The sequence below is a fragment of the Triplophysa rosa genome, linkage group LG14 (genome assembly GCF_024868665.1).
Source record: "Triplophysa rosa linkage group LG14, Trosa_1v2, whole genome shotgun sequence".
NCBI lineage: Eukaryota > Metazoa > Chordata > Actinopteri > Cypriniformes > Nemacheilidae > Triplophysa > Triplophysa rosa.
This window is the reverse complement of record NC_079903.1, coordinates 7,340,335-7,360,679: the sequence shown is the minus strand read 5'-3', so window position 1 is coordinate 7,360,679 and position 20,345 is coordinate 7,340,335. Positions and strand designations below refer to the sequence as shown.

The following is a 20,345-nucleotide window of genomic DNA, read 5'->3' as shown; positions in this document are numbered from 1 at the left end:
TTCAGCAGCCTACTTACTAACACCTTTACAAGACGATTTTCATACAAAATAAAGCTACACTTAATTGCAGAAAATGCTCTTTTAAGCCAACGTGGCGCTAAGTGTCGTGCTTGAGGTTATTATGGTGACTGAGCAGGTCTATGACTTAACTTTCTTGTTACAGGGTGATCTACAGTATTGATGTTCAAGCTTATCTCTGCATTTTATTTTCGTCTACAACCACACAGAAAATATAACTTTGCTGTGAGACAAACCTACTAATTCTATATAAGGCCTAAAAACAATCCTTTCAAACTCAGAATATTTCATCAGTCCGTCGGTATTGCTCTGGTATTCCAGTGGTTCGAATTGGGCGACTTTATACATTATGTTAACCTGTGGAAAATGTTAAACTCTTAAGCGAGTCACATGACAAAGCCCGGGGTCCAATTAAGGCAAACATGTCGCTGCTGTCCTAATCTTAATTTAAACCTTGCATCTCCAAATTTCGTGCTTTTTTTTCGTGCTTTATATAATTATTATTATTAGTCACCCTTTATGTTTGTCACAGGGTTTTGCAAATATCTAACCAATAAAAAATAGTAAAAAGTGCTTGTCAACTACGACAACACAGTATGTAATCATTTAAAAAGTACAGTGTTTTTTCCACTTCCTGAAAAACAGCAAATTTGGACATACAAGGTTTCAGAAGGACAGCGGCGATGTATTGAAAATGTGAAAATACTTTAAGTTGCCTGTAACTCTGAAACAAAGAGAAAAAAACAGACTGAAGTTTGTATCCGGCTATGACAGTGGTTGCGCATCGGGCGGTATGATGAAGGCCCAGCACGAGAAGAAATGAACGCAGAGGGAAGCTGATGACCTTCCGATGCCGAGGACATAATGACCTTTTTAATGAGTATGCCACCACTGAGAAAATGGCGCACGGCTCCCGATCTCACCGCTTGCAAGAAAGCGATACTTGCTAAATTCACCCCCCAAAAAAACAGAGAATGGTAAAAGCGTAGCGCAAGTCACAAACATCTGTCAGGAGATTTAATTGGGTTCATTAGACAACACAGCTAGAGTTTCCAATTACAGGCCTAGATAATTAATTGCACTTCAAATTAAATATATTTCCTCATCAGCTTTTAATTAAACGTGACCCCTTGTTGTTGATTGAATCCCAAATTCTCAGGGTGATCAAAGGTTTCCAGCGTGTTTACCTGAGGTGCACAGGGAGATGAGCTTGATTTTGGAAGATGGTTGGGGTGTCTGTAATTACATGAAGTGATTAAGATCCATCAGTTTTGCGGCCTTTGCTGGGCTGATAACAAGGTCAGAGCTGAACTAGCCCAACAGCTATACTTCAAGCACAGGGTTCATCCGCTAGAACTAAGTGTAGACAACAGTAGCTCTGCTGTAAAACTAGTGCACTGCCATGAAACTTCATCCAAAACAACTCGACAGAAATTGAATGCCACAGAAATAATGTAACGAAAAGAACTTATTTCGAATAAGCACATTTCGAAGCTAACATGCTAATCTAAATATAAACTGATGCATAGCAAATACAACTATTGATTAAAAAGTCTATTTTCCTATTTAGCTATTTTATGATTATTCAATTACGAAAAAAACAATCAACATTTCTCTAGACTTATCAACCATCTACGATTATTTTTATTAGACCTCATTGCAATGACTTCTGGGATTAGCTTTTCACATATCTACAGCTCACTGCAAGATGTAAGCATGGGTCCAGAAGCACTTCTGGTTTCATGTTTACTTAATTTATTTTTAAATCTTAAATACATAATTCAATTTTACAGATATTAGTTTAACAATTTGATTCGGTTATAAATCTTCTGTTGGTTGTATTTTGTTGAAATGTTTGTGTTGTCTTAAAAACTTAAACAGGAAGTTCTAATGGACCAGCGTTGAAAAGGCATCGCTTACGTTTTCCGAAGGAGTCTATATGATTTCAATCATACTCAAAAGGCACTGCATTAAATTTGAGCTTTTTCAATAAAATACAATTTCATGTTGCAGACCCCTGTGAGATTACATTAAACAATTTACAGTCTAAGTAAATACACATACAAATCCATTTCAAGCAGACAAATAGAAAATTGTATTATTGTATGGGACAATGCTGTTATTTTTAAATAACTTTTGAAGGCATGGACTAACACTTATTTGGAACCGTCTGACACGGTCTCATCTTCTCACATTGGATTTTCTTGAGATTCATGGGATTACAGGAAATGCATAACCGAATTACCAGCAGACACCTAGTCACGCAGCATGCATCAAAGCAGGCCTCAGGTATGCTCCGTTACTGCCTTAATCAAAATGGACCAGAACAAAAAATGTTGTTATTTCAGAACATCATGGATGGTTAACCATTCCGCGTAGCATTTGGCCATTAAACTACAGAAATGTTAACCACACGGGCCACTCTTGCATCTCTCATAAGACACGGTTCAGATTGATAAAAATGTTAAGGGTGAACTTACCAATAAAGTAGGCCAACAGTAACACCAGTGTGACGGAGATGAGAATGGCACTGAGGGCGGCACATTTCCAGTTGCAGTGCTTGTAGGGTTTCTTCAGGCTAAAGGCGGGTCGTGAGAAGGTGTTCCGTGGCAGGGGGCGGGGCGGTGGCGAATACACCGTGCTGGACGTCAAAGGGTAGCCAGGCGACGTAGTGCAGTATAAGGGCGAAGTGCCACCAGGCTTGAACAGAAAATGTCTGGAGAGACGCAGAGAACATTTTTGCTTACGTTCACAAAACATCGGGCATTAGACTACGGGGCAGTGTGCGTTTTGTAATCGTGTTAAACAGTGTCTGTTGAGTGTGAAGGCTCGTGTCCTCTACGCAGTCCGGTACTGCTGTCGCTAAGCACTTTTCTGAGCAGTTACCATAGCCACCTTTGAGCGCCGCCTGCCAGCAGGACACACTGTGCCCCTGAGGGCTGCGTTATATCGAAATTTTGAATCAATATCAAATTTAATTTACAGCACGAGTAACCACGCTGGATTCTTGTTAATACAAGCCCTCGTGGTGACTTCTAATTCACCTAATGGGTGCGTGTCAGGAAGCTCCCGGATATTGCAGGATGTACGTTATGAGGACAGCTTAGTTGTACAAGGAGGCCGGTTCTCTTGAAATGAGAATCTAGACAGAAGGCATCGATTTAAAAACTGCTGTCAAGGTTAACGTGCGCTACAAACCAAATGAGAGGGGCACTCAGAAATGAACCACAGTAGCTTAATGAAGAAAACATAGCGACATTTTAGACATAGCGTACACTATAATGCAGAAGTTCGTCGCCATGTTTTAAGATAATCTGCGACAAAAAACGACATGCCCATCAATACATTTTTAGCATGAGAAACAGTTTAAGAAGCTACGGATTTTGACACAAAAACTTTTTACAAAAGCCTCCCTATTGTTTGTTGACATGCTGTCAGGCGTCAATTTGCATATGTGCACAAGCTTTGGGAATTGTACACTACAAAAAAATATATTGCTGCCTTAAAAAAATTCTTAAATTTTGCGCATTGTCGAGTTGCTTTAAATTGTTTTGAGTTGACGTAATAACACTTAAAAAGTAAAAAGTCGAAATGACTTGTAAAGCCAATTTAACTGTACTTAAAAACTTTAGGGGCAACTATCTTGCAGTTGAAATTAGATGAATTAGTTGAAAAAACATATAACAAAACTTTGGTTCATCAAACGCATGGCGTGACGAGCTTCTGACTTATGTGCGCTTTGCCTTACGAATAATTACTAATCTAAAACGCTACATTCACTGTTAGTTCTATTTACAATAGCTGTGCAAAACTAACTATCACCCTTAAAAGCATGCAACTCATACAGTAAGTAATGAAACCAGTTAGCTTTGGATAACATACTGTACACAGACTTTTGTTACACTATGTGTTGAAATGAAAATCACGATGCAGCATGGCAAAGCAGATTCCGCTAGATTCCGGCAGCCGCGGTCAGATCATGCAACATACCCATCAGTGAAAGCATCGTCACGGCGAGCTGTGGCCAGCGTGTCCATCTCTATAAAGTTGTCCTGTAAAGTCTCTAGGAATGCCTGCTTTGCTATGTTTCTACACACAGGTGGAGAGATGGACAAATGGAAAGTGAGACGTGCAAGAGGAACAAACAGATGTGCAACAGAAAAATGACACTGGCGAGCTTGCGCAAACGGAGCGGACTGACCGACGAGGACAAACAGACACCCTTATGGAACTAAAGTGCTGTGTGCGGGATTTGCGGCACCGTGAAACCCTCCCGCCCGACACGTCCCGTCCCAGGAGATTTCTGTGCTCTTGTACCGCACATGTACCTTGTGTTGTACGACCCATGCCTCTCTCTGCAAGCGTCCTGTTCTTCTCTGATAAACATTAGAGTATTCTGGCTGCTTTATGATTGTGGTTAGAAGAAAACAAGACATTACTTTTCCATTCACTCTGTGTTCGGGGGCTGACAAAACACTTTTCAGAAGAATCACACATTATACCGACAGAATTCCCATGAGGTTATGCTAAATACGGCTTTAAAGGAATAGTTCACTTGGAAGTGAAAATTGTCTCATCATTTACTCATCCTCATGTTGTGCCAAACCTGCATGACTTTCATTATGCCGTGAAACACAACAAGAGAAATTGATGGGCTGTTTTTTTCATGCAGTTATCTGGAACGTTCTAAAATGCAGGGCTTCTCTCAACTCATGGATGGGTCAAATATGGACAAAACTAACTGTTGAGTTAAAATGACCTAGAAAATGTCCACATTTGACCCAACCACAGGTTAAAGGGATAGTCCCCCCCAAAATGAAAATGCTGCAAGGAATTACTCATCCTCAAGTTGTTTCAAACCTGTATACATTTATTTGTTCTGTTGAACACAAAGAAAGATATTTGGATGAATGTCAGTTGCTGACATACTAGACTACCATAGTAGGAAGAAATATTGTATTTCTTTGTTCTGTTAAACACAAAAGAATACATGTTGAAGAGTTTAGGAAAACGAACAGTTCTAGGGCACCACTAACTACCATTTTCTGACTATCCCAGAAATCTCAGTTGCAAACATTCTTCTAAATATCTTTCTTTGTGTTCAACAGAACAAAGGATATATAGAGGTTTGGAACTACTTGAGGTTGAGTAATTCATGACAGAATTTTCATTTTTGGGTGGACTATCCCTTTAAAACAACCCATGTTAAAGAGTGTAATGAATGTGAAAGCACCTCAAAACTATCATAAAAGTGACCGATAAAATTATAAATAGATCGTCAAAAACACGCAAAGTCAAAAACTTTGTGTCAGGAACATGCAAAAAAACGTCACAAAAGAGTTCTGAGTATTTCTACCTCGAACTGCCATGGCAGTCAAATTGACCGCATGCATTACAGACACTGTATCTTTTCAGCGCTCTTTCTTGCCATTGAAGATTTTCGCCACTGTTGCTATAGCTACTTATTATCTGGCATTTTTTTATGTTATTGCTAAGCCAAAACGTAGCTTACCCTCAAAATGTCAGCAAAAAAGAAATGCAGCTTTCAAAATCAGTTCGTTTTCCCACAGGTTAGTGAATATTCTTTGTAACTGTATTTGATCTTGCTAATTTTGTCATATGTCCATACATGTCTACGAAGGTATTTACTATGCAATTACATGCATATTGTTAATATTTATTACTTATTATATTCTAAAATTTGTTTTTATTTTACATCATTTTATCTACTTGGAAAATCTGTAATTAGCAATAAAGTAATTAGTCTACCCAATACGTTTTGAGGCTGACTATGAAATAATACATTTTTTAATTCGTAAGAATTTCAATTTAGTGTCCTGATGTTTATTATTAACTATCCTAACAAAACACATACATTTATTCATACATTTTGATTCCAGTGGTGCGTGCGATTCGTGTGATCCAATTATAGCTCCTGAGCATTGTAAAATCCAAAATATATTGAAAAAGGATAGATGTTATCATTTCTAAAATTCACAACATGTTTTTATATAACAAAATATTCTGCATCAATCCATATTTGTTGCGGTTTAGATTTTCACCGCAGTGAAAATGTTGTTTTTGAAAGAACTTCCGTCCTAAAACAGAACACCAGACACACAGCGAGGCACACACCTTCGGGTGCGGTCTCGTAGTTTTTGCAAAATTATAAACAAAAATGAAACGCATAAATTAATTATTTTATTTTAAACGATCGTATTATGTACGCCCATCGGAGTTCGCTTTGCACTTTGGGATGTGGTTGAGGATTTTGACATTTTTTTTAGTAATCCTATTATAATATATGACAACAGACATTCAAAGCTTCATTCTAAAATCTCAATAGAAGCTTTGAATGTAAATATTGCATGAAAAAATGACGTTCAGTACAGTCTATTATGTGCGGTCAAAATGACCGCTGGGCCATTCTCGTAGTGATAGATTTTCTAGTGTTAAACCATATTTTGATGAATCTGCCTTTGTAGTTTGCAAAACTGCGCAGAAAGATTTATTTATAATTCTGACTGATCTGATTCATGAGTTGTTACTTAGTGACTCAACATTCCAATCACAGTGGTTAACATCGTAAAGATTATTATTGAATAATACATAAATGAAAGTCGTTTCTCACAGACAAATATACTGTTTGATTTCAAAAGACTTGGGATGTAGGGCAAACATCTTCTATGTTTTTTACAAAGTGCTCTTAAAAGCTCAAGCACAAAGTGTACATTGTAACTCCCTTAAATCTTCTTTTTTATAAGACAGAAAGAAGAAAGTTGTGCAGGTTTGTAACAACAGAAGGGTGACAATACCCTATAGCATTTTCACTTGTGGGTGAACAAATCCCAAAAACATTGTGATCTTTGCAGTTTTAAATAATAAATGATTTCACAAAGCAGACGGTTATTAACATTCAGAGAGAAACTCTCTAGACAAACAGTATGCATTCAGTTAAGCGTGTCTGCAGCGGCTCGGCAGCCCCCAGAGACGACTGTTCCATAAGGTGAAACCGAGATAATGCAATGGAGAAATGAAGCGTCAACATGCACACGGAAGGCTCAGCACCTTCAATTCAACAAGAGAAAATGCTGTTTCAGAACGCCTGCTCATTGTCCCTGCCTGTCTCACGTACATTTGTTTGTTTGCTTGGGCATCGAGAGTCATATTAAAGTTTCAAAATGAAGATGAGTTGGGTTCAAATGCCAGTTTAAAGAAAGTATAAAAGAATACGTGCAAGCAGCCAATGAGAGAGTAGCATTTCCTGGCTCTCATCCAATGAGAGGTTTCGGTAAGCCTACACATCCAGGGACTCATCCAATCCATTCCAGCCCGCCGTGCAAAAGCTGTAAGACGGAACCATTATAAGGCCATTAGCTAAAGCCCAAATGACAGACCATCTTTCACTGCCCTTGTGGATATTGCTAATGGTTCCAATTTCATCAGAGGGATTCAGATAATTGATCGCTCTTTTTTAGATCTGAGGGAGGTGTGTGTGGGGGAGTGTGTGTGTGATGTCACTGATTTATTCGGTTTCCGTCACTCTCCTCGTGCCGCAGATCGGCTGGCGTGGCCATCTGTTTCTCTCTCCTGTGGGAATACCTGGTCCAGATTAAAGTTTGGGGAAATCCATGGTGTTTAATCAGTCATTATGTTGCTAACTGTCCCTCCGCAAATTCAAATTAACATTCATTTTCCTGTTGAGTGGACCGTTCACACCGCACCGGTCACAAACACATCAAGAAGACAGTGAGTACACAGCTTCCGTGTGAATTCCCTAGCGCTTACAATTATTAGCAGCGTGCTATAAAAGACACTTCCGGATGTGTTGGAGCTGTGATGTAGTGGTTAGAATATAGGCTCAAAAACAGTATGAAGGGGTGCTCATATGCGTAATGCAGGTTCGAGTCCGAGTTGCAACATTTTTTTGATCACTACCAAAATCGTGTCACTTTTTATCTGGTTAAAATTTAAATTAAATTAGTTGTTTTGTTCGTTTTGGGGTGAAATAAGAGTTTGAGAGTTTCTTCACAGCAAACAAAATATGTTGTAAGAACATTTGACAACATTTTTATTAAGTTACAAAAACATTATTTCGGAATTTTTGAATGTTCCGCTAACAATATAAAATAATGTTTTTAAAATGTTTGTACAACGTTTTCATAACGTTTAGTAATGACAACATGTTTATAAAACATTCTTTTGTCAGAACTTTGAGAGGATGTTAGCCAAATTTCTGCAAACGTTCTGTATTAGCTCTGATCTACATAATTAAAATAAGACAAAAGCACCCCGCCTACTCTCATAAAAAAAGATATAAAACCTCAAGATTTATAACAAGCCCCTTAAGATATATAACAATCCCCTTAGCCAAACATAATACTATACAATGTAGCCGTACCTCACAGGTCTCGTAATCTCATAGGCGTCAAGTCAGAAGAACATTAAAACTTTTACAGCATCTAAAATAAACATGAGCCATTTGAGTGGTCGTCCGGTTGAGCTGCGATAGCTGGAGGTATTCTGTACATCAGCATGTATCACTCCTCCTCAGGCTGGTCTGACAGCACTGATTTCTCTCCGCCATGCATGAAGAGCAGTCTGGGCAATGTAAACAGACATCTGAAAGGTTCTTGACTGATCTCCTCCACACAAGTACCTCAGTTAGAGGCAAACAGAGCAAGGGCTGATGGGGTTGGCACTACTTTAGGCGAAATAAAACAATGCTTTTCTCTTGTTGTATATTAATCTTCTGAATGCATGTTGACCCAATGCAGGGATTTACATGAAACCAATGTGATTTCTCAAATAAGCTACAATGCTGTATATTAAAACATTTGGTGTCACGTAGAGCTTTAGAAGGCGAAAGACTCTTTATTAAGCATTTAAAAAGCAATTGATCTTTTAAGCAGATTATGAACGGCATAAACGCTTCATGCAGCCAGCATATGCATGCCTTACGATGCATTAAACACCTGACGTAGAGTCGCTAAATGCTAAATTAACACTTACACCAGGTGAAGATCAGAGTCCCAAACGTACCTGGTCTCTAGAGGGACGTTGCTGTTTAGAAGCCAGTTGTCCTGGGCACTGCCTGGATCCTGGGCACTGGTACCATCATTGGGAGCCGAGATATCAGTGGGCGCAGGACTCGGGTTACTGCGCTGGGTGTAGTTGCTGTGACTCAAGGAGCCAACAGAGGCGCTGTGGTGCTGGCTGGGCGAGTGGGTGTGCGAGAGGGGCAGTGGCGGCGTCCTCAGTCGGGAATGATTTGGGAAGGAGCCTTCTGGATCGAGAGAGAGAAAAAGAGAGTCAATAAAATAAAAAGCACAATCAGCTATTTGTTTAATTAACGTTCCTGGTTAAGAAAGGTTTTGCTGTTTTCATTACCGTATGGTGTACCGATAATATATTTGTAGTATATATGCCTGATACTGCACAAGAAAGCAAGTCAATTTTCATTATAAAGCATTTTATTGGAAAAGGGTAATCTTCTAAAGTAGCAGTTCTCTAACTGTCCTCTGGGGGTGCACTAATTTACATTTACGCATTCGGCAGACGCGACTTACATTGCATTATCCTATACATTTTGTTTCTAAGTAAGTGCAGATTGTGCGTTTTGCTGATGTTGGTTGTCTGATTCATGATGTTTGGATGCGACAACGGGAGCTTTGTGGAGTGCACCTTCTTTATATCTTAATATAAATATAGAGTATATATAATATATTATTACAATTAATTTAAAATAAAAATATTTAAAAACATACACTTATAAACACATTAATTAACATATTTATTCATTTCAGTGCCTAATAAAATATCTCTAATGGCAGAGCATTAGGTTTTTACTGACACATAAAATGTCATGTTATAGCCAACAGCAGCCTTCATTTTATTTCATGACTACACTTCATCGTCAAATATCAATAAAAACAAATATATATTAATTTATTCATTTTTTAATGACTAAAGCTTTCCTTAATAGTTAAATTTACATTGACAAGTCAAAAGAATCAGAGACCTCAAGCAAATCTACTACAGTCGGTATAGCCTTTGCGTTTTTAAGATTATTAAAATAATAACAACAATTAATTAAAAATGTAAATACATATTTTAAATAAATAAATATATATATCATACCAAAACAAACTTAAAGAAACAACAGTTTTAAAACTATAACTGCAAAACACAGCTTAGGCACTGAAATGAATAAATATATTAATTAATGTGTTTATAAATGTATTACTTTTATTTTTAATTAATTGTAATAATATATTATATATACTGTATATTTATATTAAGATAAAAAGAAGGTGCAATCCACAGAGCACCCGTTGTCACATCCAAACATCATGAATCAGACAACCAGCATCAGCAAAATCAGCACAAAATCTGTCATTATCAAGAAGACTGAATTACCAGCAGCAACCTGTTTGAAATTCACGCCATGACAGAGTGCAGTTTGTCAGGTTGGGCTCAGGTTGAGCTATGATTTAAGCTTCCAACGAGGCTTCTGTCGCCTAAAGTCACTTTGCATCATGGTAGAAGGGGGGCTATCAGACACGAGATCCCGAGCATCAGATTGTGGCAATCCAGACGCAGATAAAGAGCCTTGTGTCCTTGTGCGCGCCGCAGCCATTCATTTCCATATCAGCTAACCCATTCATCAATCAATATACTAACGCCTCATTGCGCTAAGAACCCTTACTTAACAAGAACAAAGCAGTTTCGTTTTACACCTGCAGCCGACATTCAATGGTCTCTTAGCTTGGGAGAGTTTGGTTTTGCTAGTGTGTCGCTAGAGTGGCTAGGGCACTAAAGATGTTTATTTACAGTTGAACAACACAACCCTCAGTTAATGTTTATACAGAGAGTAGCAGCCCACAGAATTATTTAAATAGATACTATGTGACCCTGTCTAGGAAGACATTTTTTTGTGATTTATGTGTGGTTTTCCACATAAAATTATATCCTACATAATGTAAAGAATGTTCTGTGAAATTAAAATATCTTTAATATTGAGTGCGTAAGACTCAAAGTGCCCTATTTTAACGATCTAAGCGCATGGCGATGGCGCACTTGGGGGGTGTCCGAATCCACTTTTGCTAGTTTAACGACGGGAAAACGGACGGCGTTGGTCTAAACGGGTTGTCCCGATTCTCTTAATGAGTAATGGGTGTTTTTGGGCGTGTTTTTTTTTTACGTGCATTAAACCAATCAGAGTCTCATCTCTCATTCCCTTTAAGAGCCAGTTGCGTTCGCGCCATGGCGGATTCGCTATTTACAAGGCGGAATTTGTAAGAGCAAAGACTGGGCGCACAATCTACAGGACAAGCCAATTTTTTTTATCTTTATGTACACAATAGTAATCTTTAACATTGTAATCCATTTATTTGTAATATTTGGTTATGTTTTTGTGCTGCTGTGTGTCCCTCTATGTGTAATAAGCAGAATGTACGCACGTTGTGCACCCGCCTATAGGTGCATTTACTAATGTGCTCTTTAAATAACCAAAAACATATTGCTTTAGACCAGCATTGAGTTGGTCTATTTTCAGTTCCTCAAAATAGCAACGTGCCAACAATGAGCCAGAACACACCTATTTTTTCGACCAGCACGTCCATGGGCACACAAATGAGCGCAAATGCATTTGCTATTTAAACAACCTGGCGCAGGAGGGGAAAATGAGAACTGCGTCGGGCTGAAAAAACACTTGCGATGCGCCTTGCGCCGGGTGTACGATAGGGTCCAAAGACAGAAATGAATGTTTAGGTAGCCAACTTTCCATTTTTTTGGGGTGGGGAGTCATTACAATAAAATGTGGTGTCAATAAAATCATTAATTTCAGTATTTGTTTTATAAACGAAAATTACAAATATGCTATCTTAAAATCGTTTAAAGCAATAAACACACATTGTTGACTTTGGATGATCTCATGGCCCACTTAAAAGCCATAGTCACCACAAAAACAGAAATGTATCGATTACTATGTATAATATGTGATTATGTGGATTGCTCACAGCAGGTTATATGAAATCTGTGTCTTTTGATACTGATTTCTATTTAAAGATGACACATTTGTTACAAATGCAGTATATTCATGGGCATAGCATGGTGATTTTAAAGGGACAGATCACCCAAAAATAACAATTCCGTCATTAAAAAAGTCATATAGAGATATGACTCTTGCTTCTTTGAAACACAAACCAAGATATTTTGAGAAATTGGTTTTGTCTTCATACAATGAAAGTCAATAGCGGTCAATGTTGTTTAAGTACCAATGTTCTTCTAAATATATTTTGTGTTTTGAAGTCATACAGGTTTTACATGAGGGTAATCTTTGGATGAACTATGCTTTTAAGGGGATGCATTAGACACACAGACGTTAGCAAACTTCCTTTCCAAAAACGTCCTTGCAACTAAGGTTTCTTTGATAGAGTTCTGCATATTAGATTAGATTCAACTTTATTGTCATTGCACATGTACAAGTACAAGGCAACGAAATGTGACCTCTGCATTTAACCCATCCAGAGAGTAGTGAACACACGCAAGTGGTGAACACACGTACCCCCGGAGCAGTGGGCAGCTATCACTGCAGCGCCCGGGGAGCAAGTAGGGGTAAGGTGCCTTGCTCAAGGACACCTCAGTTGTTACCCGCTGGCCCTGGGAATCGAACCGGCAACCTTCTGGTCACAAGTCGGACTCTCTAACCATTAGGCCACATATATACATATATGGATATACATGGAGTTCAGAAAATACATATGAAAAATCTTGTGAATACTTTTGAGTTCAGTTGAGTTAGCTCAGACCGCCCTTTAACCCCTGTGTATATTCTATAGCACAAAGGTAGCAGCAAGGACAACAATGGACGACATTGAGCGAAATGCAGTAAACAAGCGTGAGTCACTCTCTACTCCTCAATACTGCAGAAGTTGCACGCTTTAAAGGTCTTACCGCAGTTTCACACACCGAGCGACACAGTATGTTCTCTGTTGGAGGCATGTCACCAGGGTAAAGGAACGCTAGTTCTCACATCTCTCATATGACTAAATGAGTGCGTTTGCACCATGTGGTGAGTGCACATTCCTACTGAAGATCATTATGGGATGTGGCACTGACAGGGACCCCGTTACTTTTTTTATTCCCTTTCATTTCGGGCACAGGGCCGGATCATTTGTCAGAGACTATGACAGATGGGCCCGTACCGAGCTGCATTCCCACAATCCTACGCTACCAATTACTCAGAGCTCTGTTGCCTCTGTGAGCCAAGCTGATGATGGCCCTGATGAAACCAGATCAAAACAGCCGAAAAGCTGGAAGAGAGCTAAACCATTTTCATTGCACCGTGAGGGGATGTATTGGTGTGCGGGAGTGCGACTATGATGGAAGTGGTGAGGTTCAGGGAAGGTTAATGTCGACGAAACTTGGTGAATTGGTTTACTTGACTGTCCAAATAGACTGCATACAATTTTAAGTGAAAAACGCTTTTACAGCTATCACAGACCTTTGACAGAGGCAACTTCTGGCGAGTTTAAATGCGAGTTTTGATGGAGAATTTGGATATCTTTGGAAAATACAATTCCTTCATGTTTTGGCACAGAAACAACACATTTGACTTTAACTTATATGCATTTTGTCAGGGGAAAAAAATTGTAACAGTATAGACCCTCAGGTTCAAACAACCAAACAAAAAAGCATTATGCATGTTACGAGTGCTACAAACAGAAATATACTAAAACCAAGGTTAGGCAATGCAATTTTAAACACTTCACTAAACACGTATAAACTCCTGTGTTCTGTTTTTATAAAGAGTTTGTCCTAACCCGAGGTTTGTAATCCCTAAACAGCAGACAACAAGAATGCTGATGCAGCATTCCAAGGAATGGAGCTTAATTTCCATTGAAAAGCACCAAAGGTAAAACTCATTGGAGTCCTTGAGACAATGAACATATCGGACGAGAAGCAATGATTCAGCAAGAACAATTCGGCAGAGTCCAGAAGGACTTGAAAGAGGGGAAGGACCTTCATCGATCTAGTTTGCACAACCCCAGACAGCCGCAAAAAAGTTTGTTTTGCCATTTAAGGAACGGATGACTCTTGTGTTTCAAATGGTCTCCAGAAGACGAGGAAAAAATCACTCATTCTTTCAACTCAACTGTTGCTTAGGAGGCTGCAAGTATTCTCTTGAGATTTAAATTATAATAGGCACCTAATTATTCTAAATGAAACTCGCAAGGAAATAAAATTACTTCATGATTAGAAGACAGCAAGTGAATAAAATGCCAATTAAAAAAGACGAAAAGCGTCTCTCTGTGGAGATTTCCTGGCGTAGTTATGTAGTTTTAACAACAATGCTTAAAAAGGGAAGGGTAATACTCCCTCACAAGAACTTTACTGAAAGGTGATAAAAAGCTAATTTGACCTGCCGGTATGTTTTTGATGAGTTTGACTCCGTTTAGCAACTGATCACAGTCCAGAAATATTTCAGAAGCTTTTCTCTCAAGCTCAATATTTGCCGGCGTCAAAGCCTATTAATGTTGTCTGAAGTCAATCTCCAAGGAAAATTGAGTTGCTCCAGTAAGCAGTGTTAGTTAACCAGCGAGTGACACAAAAACATCAAACCCTGCAGCAGAATTGATTTGTGCATATGAATAATTGATAAGGAACGAGGTCATCCAAATGTGTCTTTAAAGTGTCATAATCGTAGCTCCTGAAGAACAACAACAAAGTTTTAAGTTACCTTATTTGGGTGTATCTCTAGAAACCTGTCAAGAGCATGTCTGGGTCTTATATCATCCAAAATAGTAAGAAATCTTATTTGTCTTCGTTATATATACACAATATACAGTAGTGGTCAAAAACTATCGACAAAAGTCTTCAGCTTTTACTTTTGAAAACAGTTTTTTAACAATGTATTAAAGATTTTGTTTAATACAACTTATTGAATAAAATAAATAAATACCTTAACCAAAATTAGGCTGTTTTTTTAACATTGCGGTCTTGAAAATTATTGTCAATTTATTAAAATGATAAATCAATCTTAGTGGCACTATCAAAAAGGCTTTTTTCATCTATTTCTTATCATCACGCTTGATTTTGGAGTGAAACATGATCAGGACGTTTTGTGACTTTCAGATTTTCTCATCGCCTCACAACTTGAAGGTTAAAGGCTGATAAAAGTCTATTTCGGTTCGTAGTTACGAAATAACAGTCTTGAAATAACAGTTGTCACACCTGAAAGTGAGAACTCGACTTAGACACACGATCAAACGTGCAGGTGTGAGACTAGCTTCAGAATTAATCAAAACCCCTCTGCCAGCCAAACGGATCATTAAACGTCATCCACGTGTGCCTAAAAATAGACCTCCGATCGCCTGTCCGGTTTGTTTGCTGGGTTTGTTTTCCGACTGTAAATGTTTGGAAAGGGTTGTGCACTTGTGTCTTCAATTCAGCCCGAACGTCCGACAGTTACCCTGGGCGTAAATGGAAGGTTGTGCGTCTATGGTTTTCACACTTTTTCCTCCATTCAATCATTGGCTGAAGTGTTGTTCCTAACCATTAGAAAAGACAGCGAGAAAGATACATGTGGGAATACAAGCTGTCTTCGTTGGTCTCGTTTGAAAGCTACCAGATATAGCCAACAGCATTCAGAATCTCTCAAGCTCTCAAGCTCATCAAGTGTGAGTAACCCAAGGCTTAGCTGACACCTCCACAGTTATATCAGAGAAACCAAATCTGAAAAATACATATCTCCATGTTTGAAAGCTCGCTGAAATGACAGCGGCCAATTTACTTTAGAAAAAAACATATCGCGTTGGATCAAAAGCAAAGGTGATGTTTTTCATGAAATATATGCCGTTTTTGTGTTCCCCAAGGTCGTGAAGACATATTTGATGTTGAAACGTGCAGATGGCTCTGTCTGGCACTTTGTTATCTCCATGGTAACCTCGGGAATGGATTATCTAAATAAAGCGGCGATTCATGAGCATGCAGTGTACATCTACCAAAGGTGACAACGCATTAGCAAAACAGCTGGACAGATGCAATTAAAAAAATGGACTGCGGTTACCATCCTGGCATCTGCTAGAACTATAAATAACTCATATTTCATCATAAAGAAACAATGCAGGTGAAAGTCGCAAGACCAACAGCGACTATATCTCCGGTGGATTTATGTTCTCGTAAACCTCACTTGCTTCCCTCGCATACACAACAGGGGGGTGATTAAATAAGGTCTGATGAAGCCCGACTGATCCGCACGCAGAAGAGTGGGCTGACCCCGGAGCTTAATTTCCACCCGTTCATTCCTGTCTGGTCAACTGCAAAGGCGTGTTGTGCAAGCCCCTACTGAGGGAATCCATACTCCATTAATGGCCCACTGGGGCCTGCACCCCATGCTGCTCGGTGTAAAAAGATGCTAAGACAAGAGACGCTCTGTGCCGAAAAACAGCGGCTCAGCAGGGAGCACGTGGCCCTATAGCCGTCTCTCCAGGAATGGGACCCAAGGAGAAAGCCAGGGGCCACGGAGCAACACATGCTCCAAAGAAAGACCTTAAGCTTCAGCGAGTCCGTCCCATCATGCTAACCAGACCAAGCAGCCGTAGAGATCTTTCACTTTCTCAATTCAAAGTCTTCCAGCTTTCTTAATCTCAGTCTTTTTAAATACAAAGCATCTGGTTTGTGAAGTATGGATGTAGTTTTGCAGCTGAGGCGGATGAATTGAAAAATAAAACACAGCCGAGAGGCCTTCGGCCTATAAAATGCAACAGATGCATTTTTCTTTGATAATGCAGAATCGCTCTGGGAGATGTGAAATTGCCTCAAACTGATAACTCTGTCTCCAGGTGATAGCTATAAGCGGAGATGAATTTTAGAAGCCGAGATTTCCCTGTGGTGAAATTTGTGTGCGAAACTCCAGCTCCGAGGCCAAACTTTGCTTAAAGTTGCGTTTAACACCCGGGGCTCCGTGTTTCCGACGCTAACCACTTGTGAGTCTTTGCTACCCGTCTCTCGTCGCTATGCAGATGTCAGGATTAGCGTTCCCACATCCTGACGTGTAATTCCTCCTCAATTGCGTGAAAACCGTACCAAATTCCTCTGAAAACACGCTCCGTGTCGGAATCTACAACCTGAAACCCTGAGCTAAGCCTTTTTTAGCTCTTTTCTCAGCACTGGATCGCATTTCTGGAACTACATAACCCGTGTTTCTAAAGACGCACATACAAAATCATATCGACGCCAGCAACATGAATCCGTCCCTTTATTACTCCCTTGAAGTTTTACGTGAGGTTCTGGAATCTTTTTTCAAGCAGCCGGTGCCCCGTCTCTCATTGTAATTTGTCAAATCTGTAATACTCAGTTGAGAGTCAGGCTTTGAAAAAAGAGCCGTGTCACAACACAGTCAAAAACGTTTTTCAAGTGCTAGCTTAAAATCCTAACAAGACGAAAAAGGGGACACAGGGTTCATCACATGTTGTAATTTAGGCATACAGGAGAAATTATGTAAAACATATCAAAATATTACAGACTGGAGGCCTGACACGTATCTTTCGAGACATCTGTTTGTTTACACAGGGCGCACGTTAAAACGCATCCAAAAAAAAAGGTCAGACACTGTGAAATATTTTGTGATAACTGTGATAATGAATTGACAGTGTGCTTTTGAATGGTAATTTATGCCACTCCATGTGAATGTGAGGACACCTCTTTGTTAAAGAATTTAACAAAAAAAGATGGCTACTTTTTCAACAGTCTGTCATTACTGCACTGCTATTATTAAGCCTTGGACCATCTCACATAAAACACGCTAGTATGCTAATGTTAGGTAAATGAAAGCAGTTTGCTGTTTGTTCTCAGGTAAATAGAGGCCTGCTCCAAACCATAACCGTAGGAAAAATGGCTAAAATGGGCTCATTAGGTTGTTCGAGTGAATCAACAGCAGCTTCTGTCTATTCTTATTGTAATTGGGTCCTTGTTTTGTTTAAAGGCTCAACAATTACAGTAGCCAAACAATAAAATGACAATGATGGCGCTCTCCAAAAGAGCAGGGTAATTTCCATAATTTACCACTTGTTTACTTACAATCCCTCACCATGGCAGCGTTCACACAGTCAGCGCTTGAGATTGACACCTGTGACTCCCGAATTGTCATGTCCGTGCAACAGGACACAGGACTGAATCAAATAATATGAGTATGGACAGGTAAGTAAATTTTCTTTGAAAAAGCCTGTATCTACACAACATTTAACAATCCAAAATATAAAGATGCCGCTTTTGTAATTATAGACTTGTTGTCAAAACCGTCTGGTTCTGTCCAATTGTTTATTTTTATTGTCTTCCGATCAAACCCCCCCTCCCCCAAAACAGGAGTTCCCTCAGACTCTCTGAATGCACAATATCAGTATTTTGTGCAACTTCTGATACTTGAAAAATGTTGACAGCTGTAACATTAAAAAGTGAAAGTAGAAAACAACTCAAAGCATGCCATATATGTCAGTGAAACAAAAGACAAGGCTGTTGATTTGATTGGTCAACAACCTGTGTTGTGCGAGATGAGTCATCAATATGATTTGTCTGTTTTGTCTGCATATTTTCAGCTCATGTACTCGCTAAAGGGTTTTTTTGTGTTATCTTTAGTACACTAGCATGACTTTCAAGCTAACGGCCATAGACCCAAAACTCAATTTTTGATTTCACAAGGCCTTTAATGCAAAAATGACTGACAATGCAAAAGCCACCTGGGCTCAAAGTAAAAATTTGATTTGTGACAAAGAAACGAAAACACGATCAAACCTCGCATCGACCTCGGCATAGCCTCGGGCAGGAACCCCACAATTTTATTACCAGGGGCCGCAAAGCTTAACTCCAGCGTATAAACTTCATCTTCTATGGCACTGTAGCATGCTACTTTGTCTCAGTCAAATAGAGCCTTATGGTGCCTTGCATAGCTTGAAGGCAAGGGACAGATTCCTTTGGTGAGTGTGCTACCCCTCACTGGCAGCCCTAGGGTAACCCATATACCAATGCAAATCACAGCCATTTGTCGAAAAGATAAAGCCCATTTTAGCACCGGGTGCCACGGCCAAGGTGACCAAGACTCAAGCTAGCTGCCGCACGGATAATGGAAAGTTTTTGCCACTGGAGAGTGATTCATTGCTTTACGGAAGCAGTGTGGAGGCAGGCAAGCAGAATACTCTGGAGTTTGATGTAATTCCAGCCTTGGGTGGTTAACTTGTAAAGGCTGATCAATTATTTACAGCATTTTTTTGTTCTGCTCTGTAAAGGAGCCTTGAGGGAGAAAGCCAAGAGCTGCCGGCGATGACAGGCTTCATATCGACTGCACAGCGTCGCCATGCTCTCTGCTATCTTCTGATTATGAAAGCGACGTGAAGCTTTTTATCTGGACGGCATGTTAGCAAATCGGTTTTTGATCTGATTTCTAATTTTGTTGTCTTTTGCAGTATAAACATCAGTATAAACATCACGGAGAGCAGTGTAAGACAGATTTAGGCTAATAGCCAGATTTGTCTCCTATGGGATTCGGATCACGAATCTGGTAAACACAAAGAAAATGTTGTCACTTAATGTTCCATATGTGGAAAACAGTTTTGGAAGCCACATCTTTTCATCAATGGATTTTAGTGCAGACATGGCAACCTGGAAATTGACACATTGTGTATAAACGTCTAAGGATTGTATCCTTCAGATTACGTTTTTGTGTACGTATTAAAGCTTCTTGATGTTTTAATGCTATTAAAGACGATTTGAAATGAAACTAATTAAAATACATCAACAACTATAACAACATTGACCAAAACAAACATATTTCCACACAACAAAGGTCTCTAAACTGCAAGAGTAAATTGCAATCCAAGTTCAAACTGTGAAGTATATTGTGAACCACATCAGAAGTCACGGCACAGGGTGAAATTAGTCATGACATCTGCCGTGACGGTGAAGCTGCCAAAACTACACGCAAACACCACAATGTGGTGAACAAAGCTTGCGTTTTCACAATGCCAAGAACAACTCCAAATATCACAAATACAAAGAAAATGTGTTTAGATCCTTAAAAAAAGCTTGCATTTGTACTGAGGCACTATTTTGTTTATTTCGCAAAATGGTGTAAAAATGCATTGTTTACAGAATTCTACTATATTTTAACAATGTGCAGGAACTTCCAAATACGAATCTGGGAATCACTACAATAATATAAAATTTTGTATCGCTACTTCAAAAATGTCAAAATTCTGTTGAGCAAACTATAATCTGGTGTGTTGTTATATTGTCAACATTCCACTACTGTGTGAATTGTCCTTCATCAT

At 39.2% G+C, this 20,345-nt stretch overlaps 1 protein-coding gene across 13 annotated transcripts in view; it reads right to left on the bottom strand.

Moving 5' to 3' along the window:
* The window catches only part of tenm4 (teneurin transmembrane protein 4), a 216,552-nt gene that overhangs the window by 108,968 nt on the left and 87,239 nt on the right, over positions 1-20,345 (bottom strand). For 5 of the 13 annotated variants that reach the window (XM_057350982.1, XM_057350985.1, XM_057350987.1 and 2 more), the window contains 3 exons: positions 9,061-9,304; positions 4,009-4,107; positions 2,499-2,734 (listed from right to left, as the gene is read on the bottom strand). In XM_057350982.1, the coding sequence (XP_057206965.1) occupies positions 2,499-2,734; positions 4,009-4,107; positions 9,061-9,304 (579 nt within the window). Of the gene's footprint in view, positions 1-2,498; positions 3,333-4,008; positions 4,108-4,346; positions 4,422-9,060; positions 9,305-20,345 lie in introns of those variants that run through there. The other 8 variants (XM_057350989.1, XM_057350995.1, XM_057350994.1 and 5 more) reach the window with 4 other exon arrangements.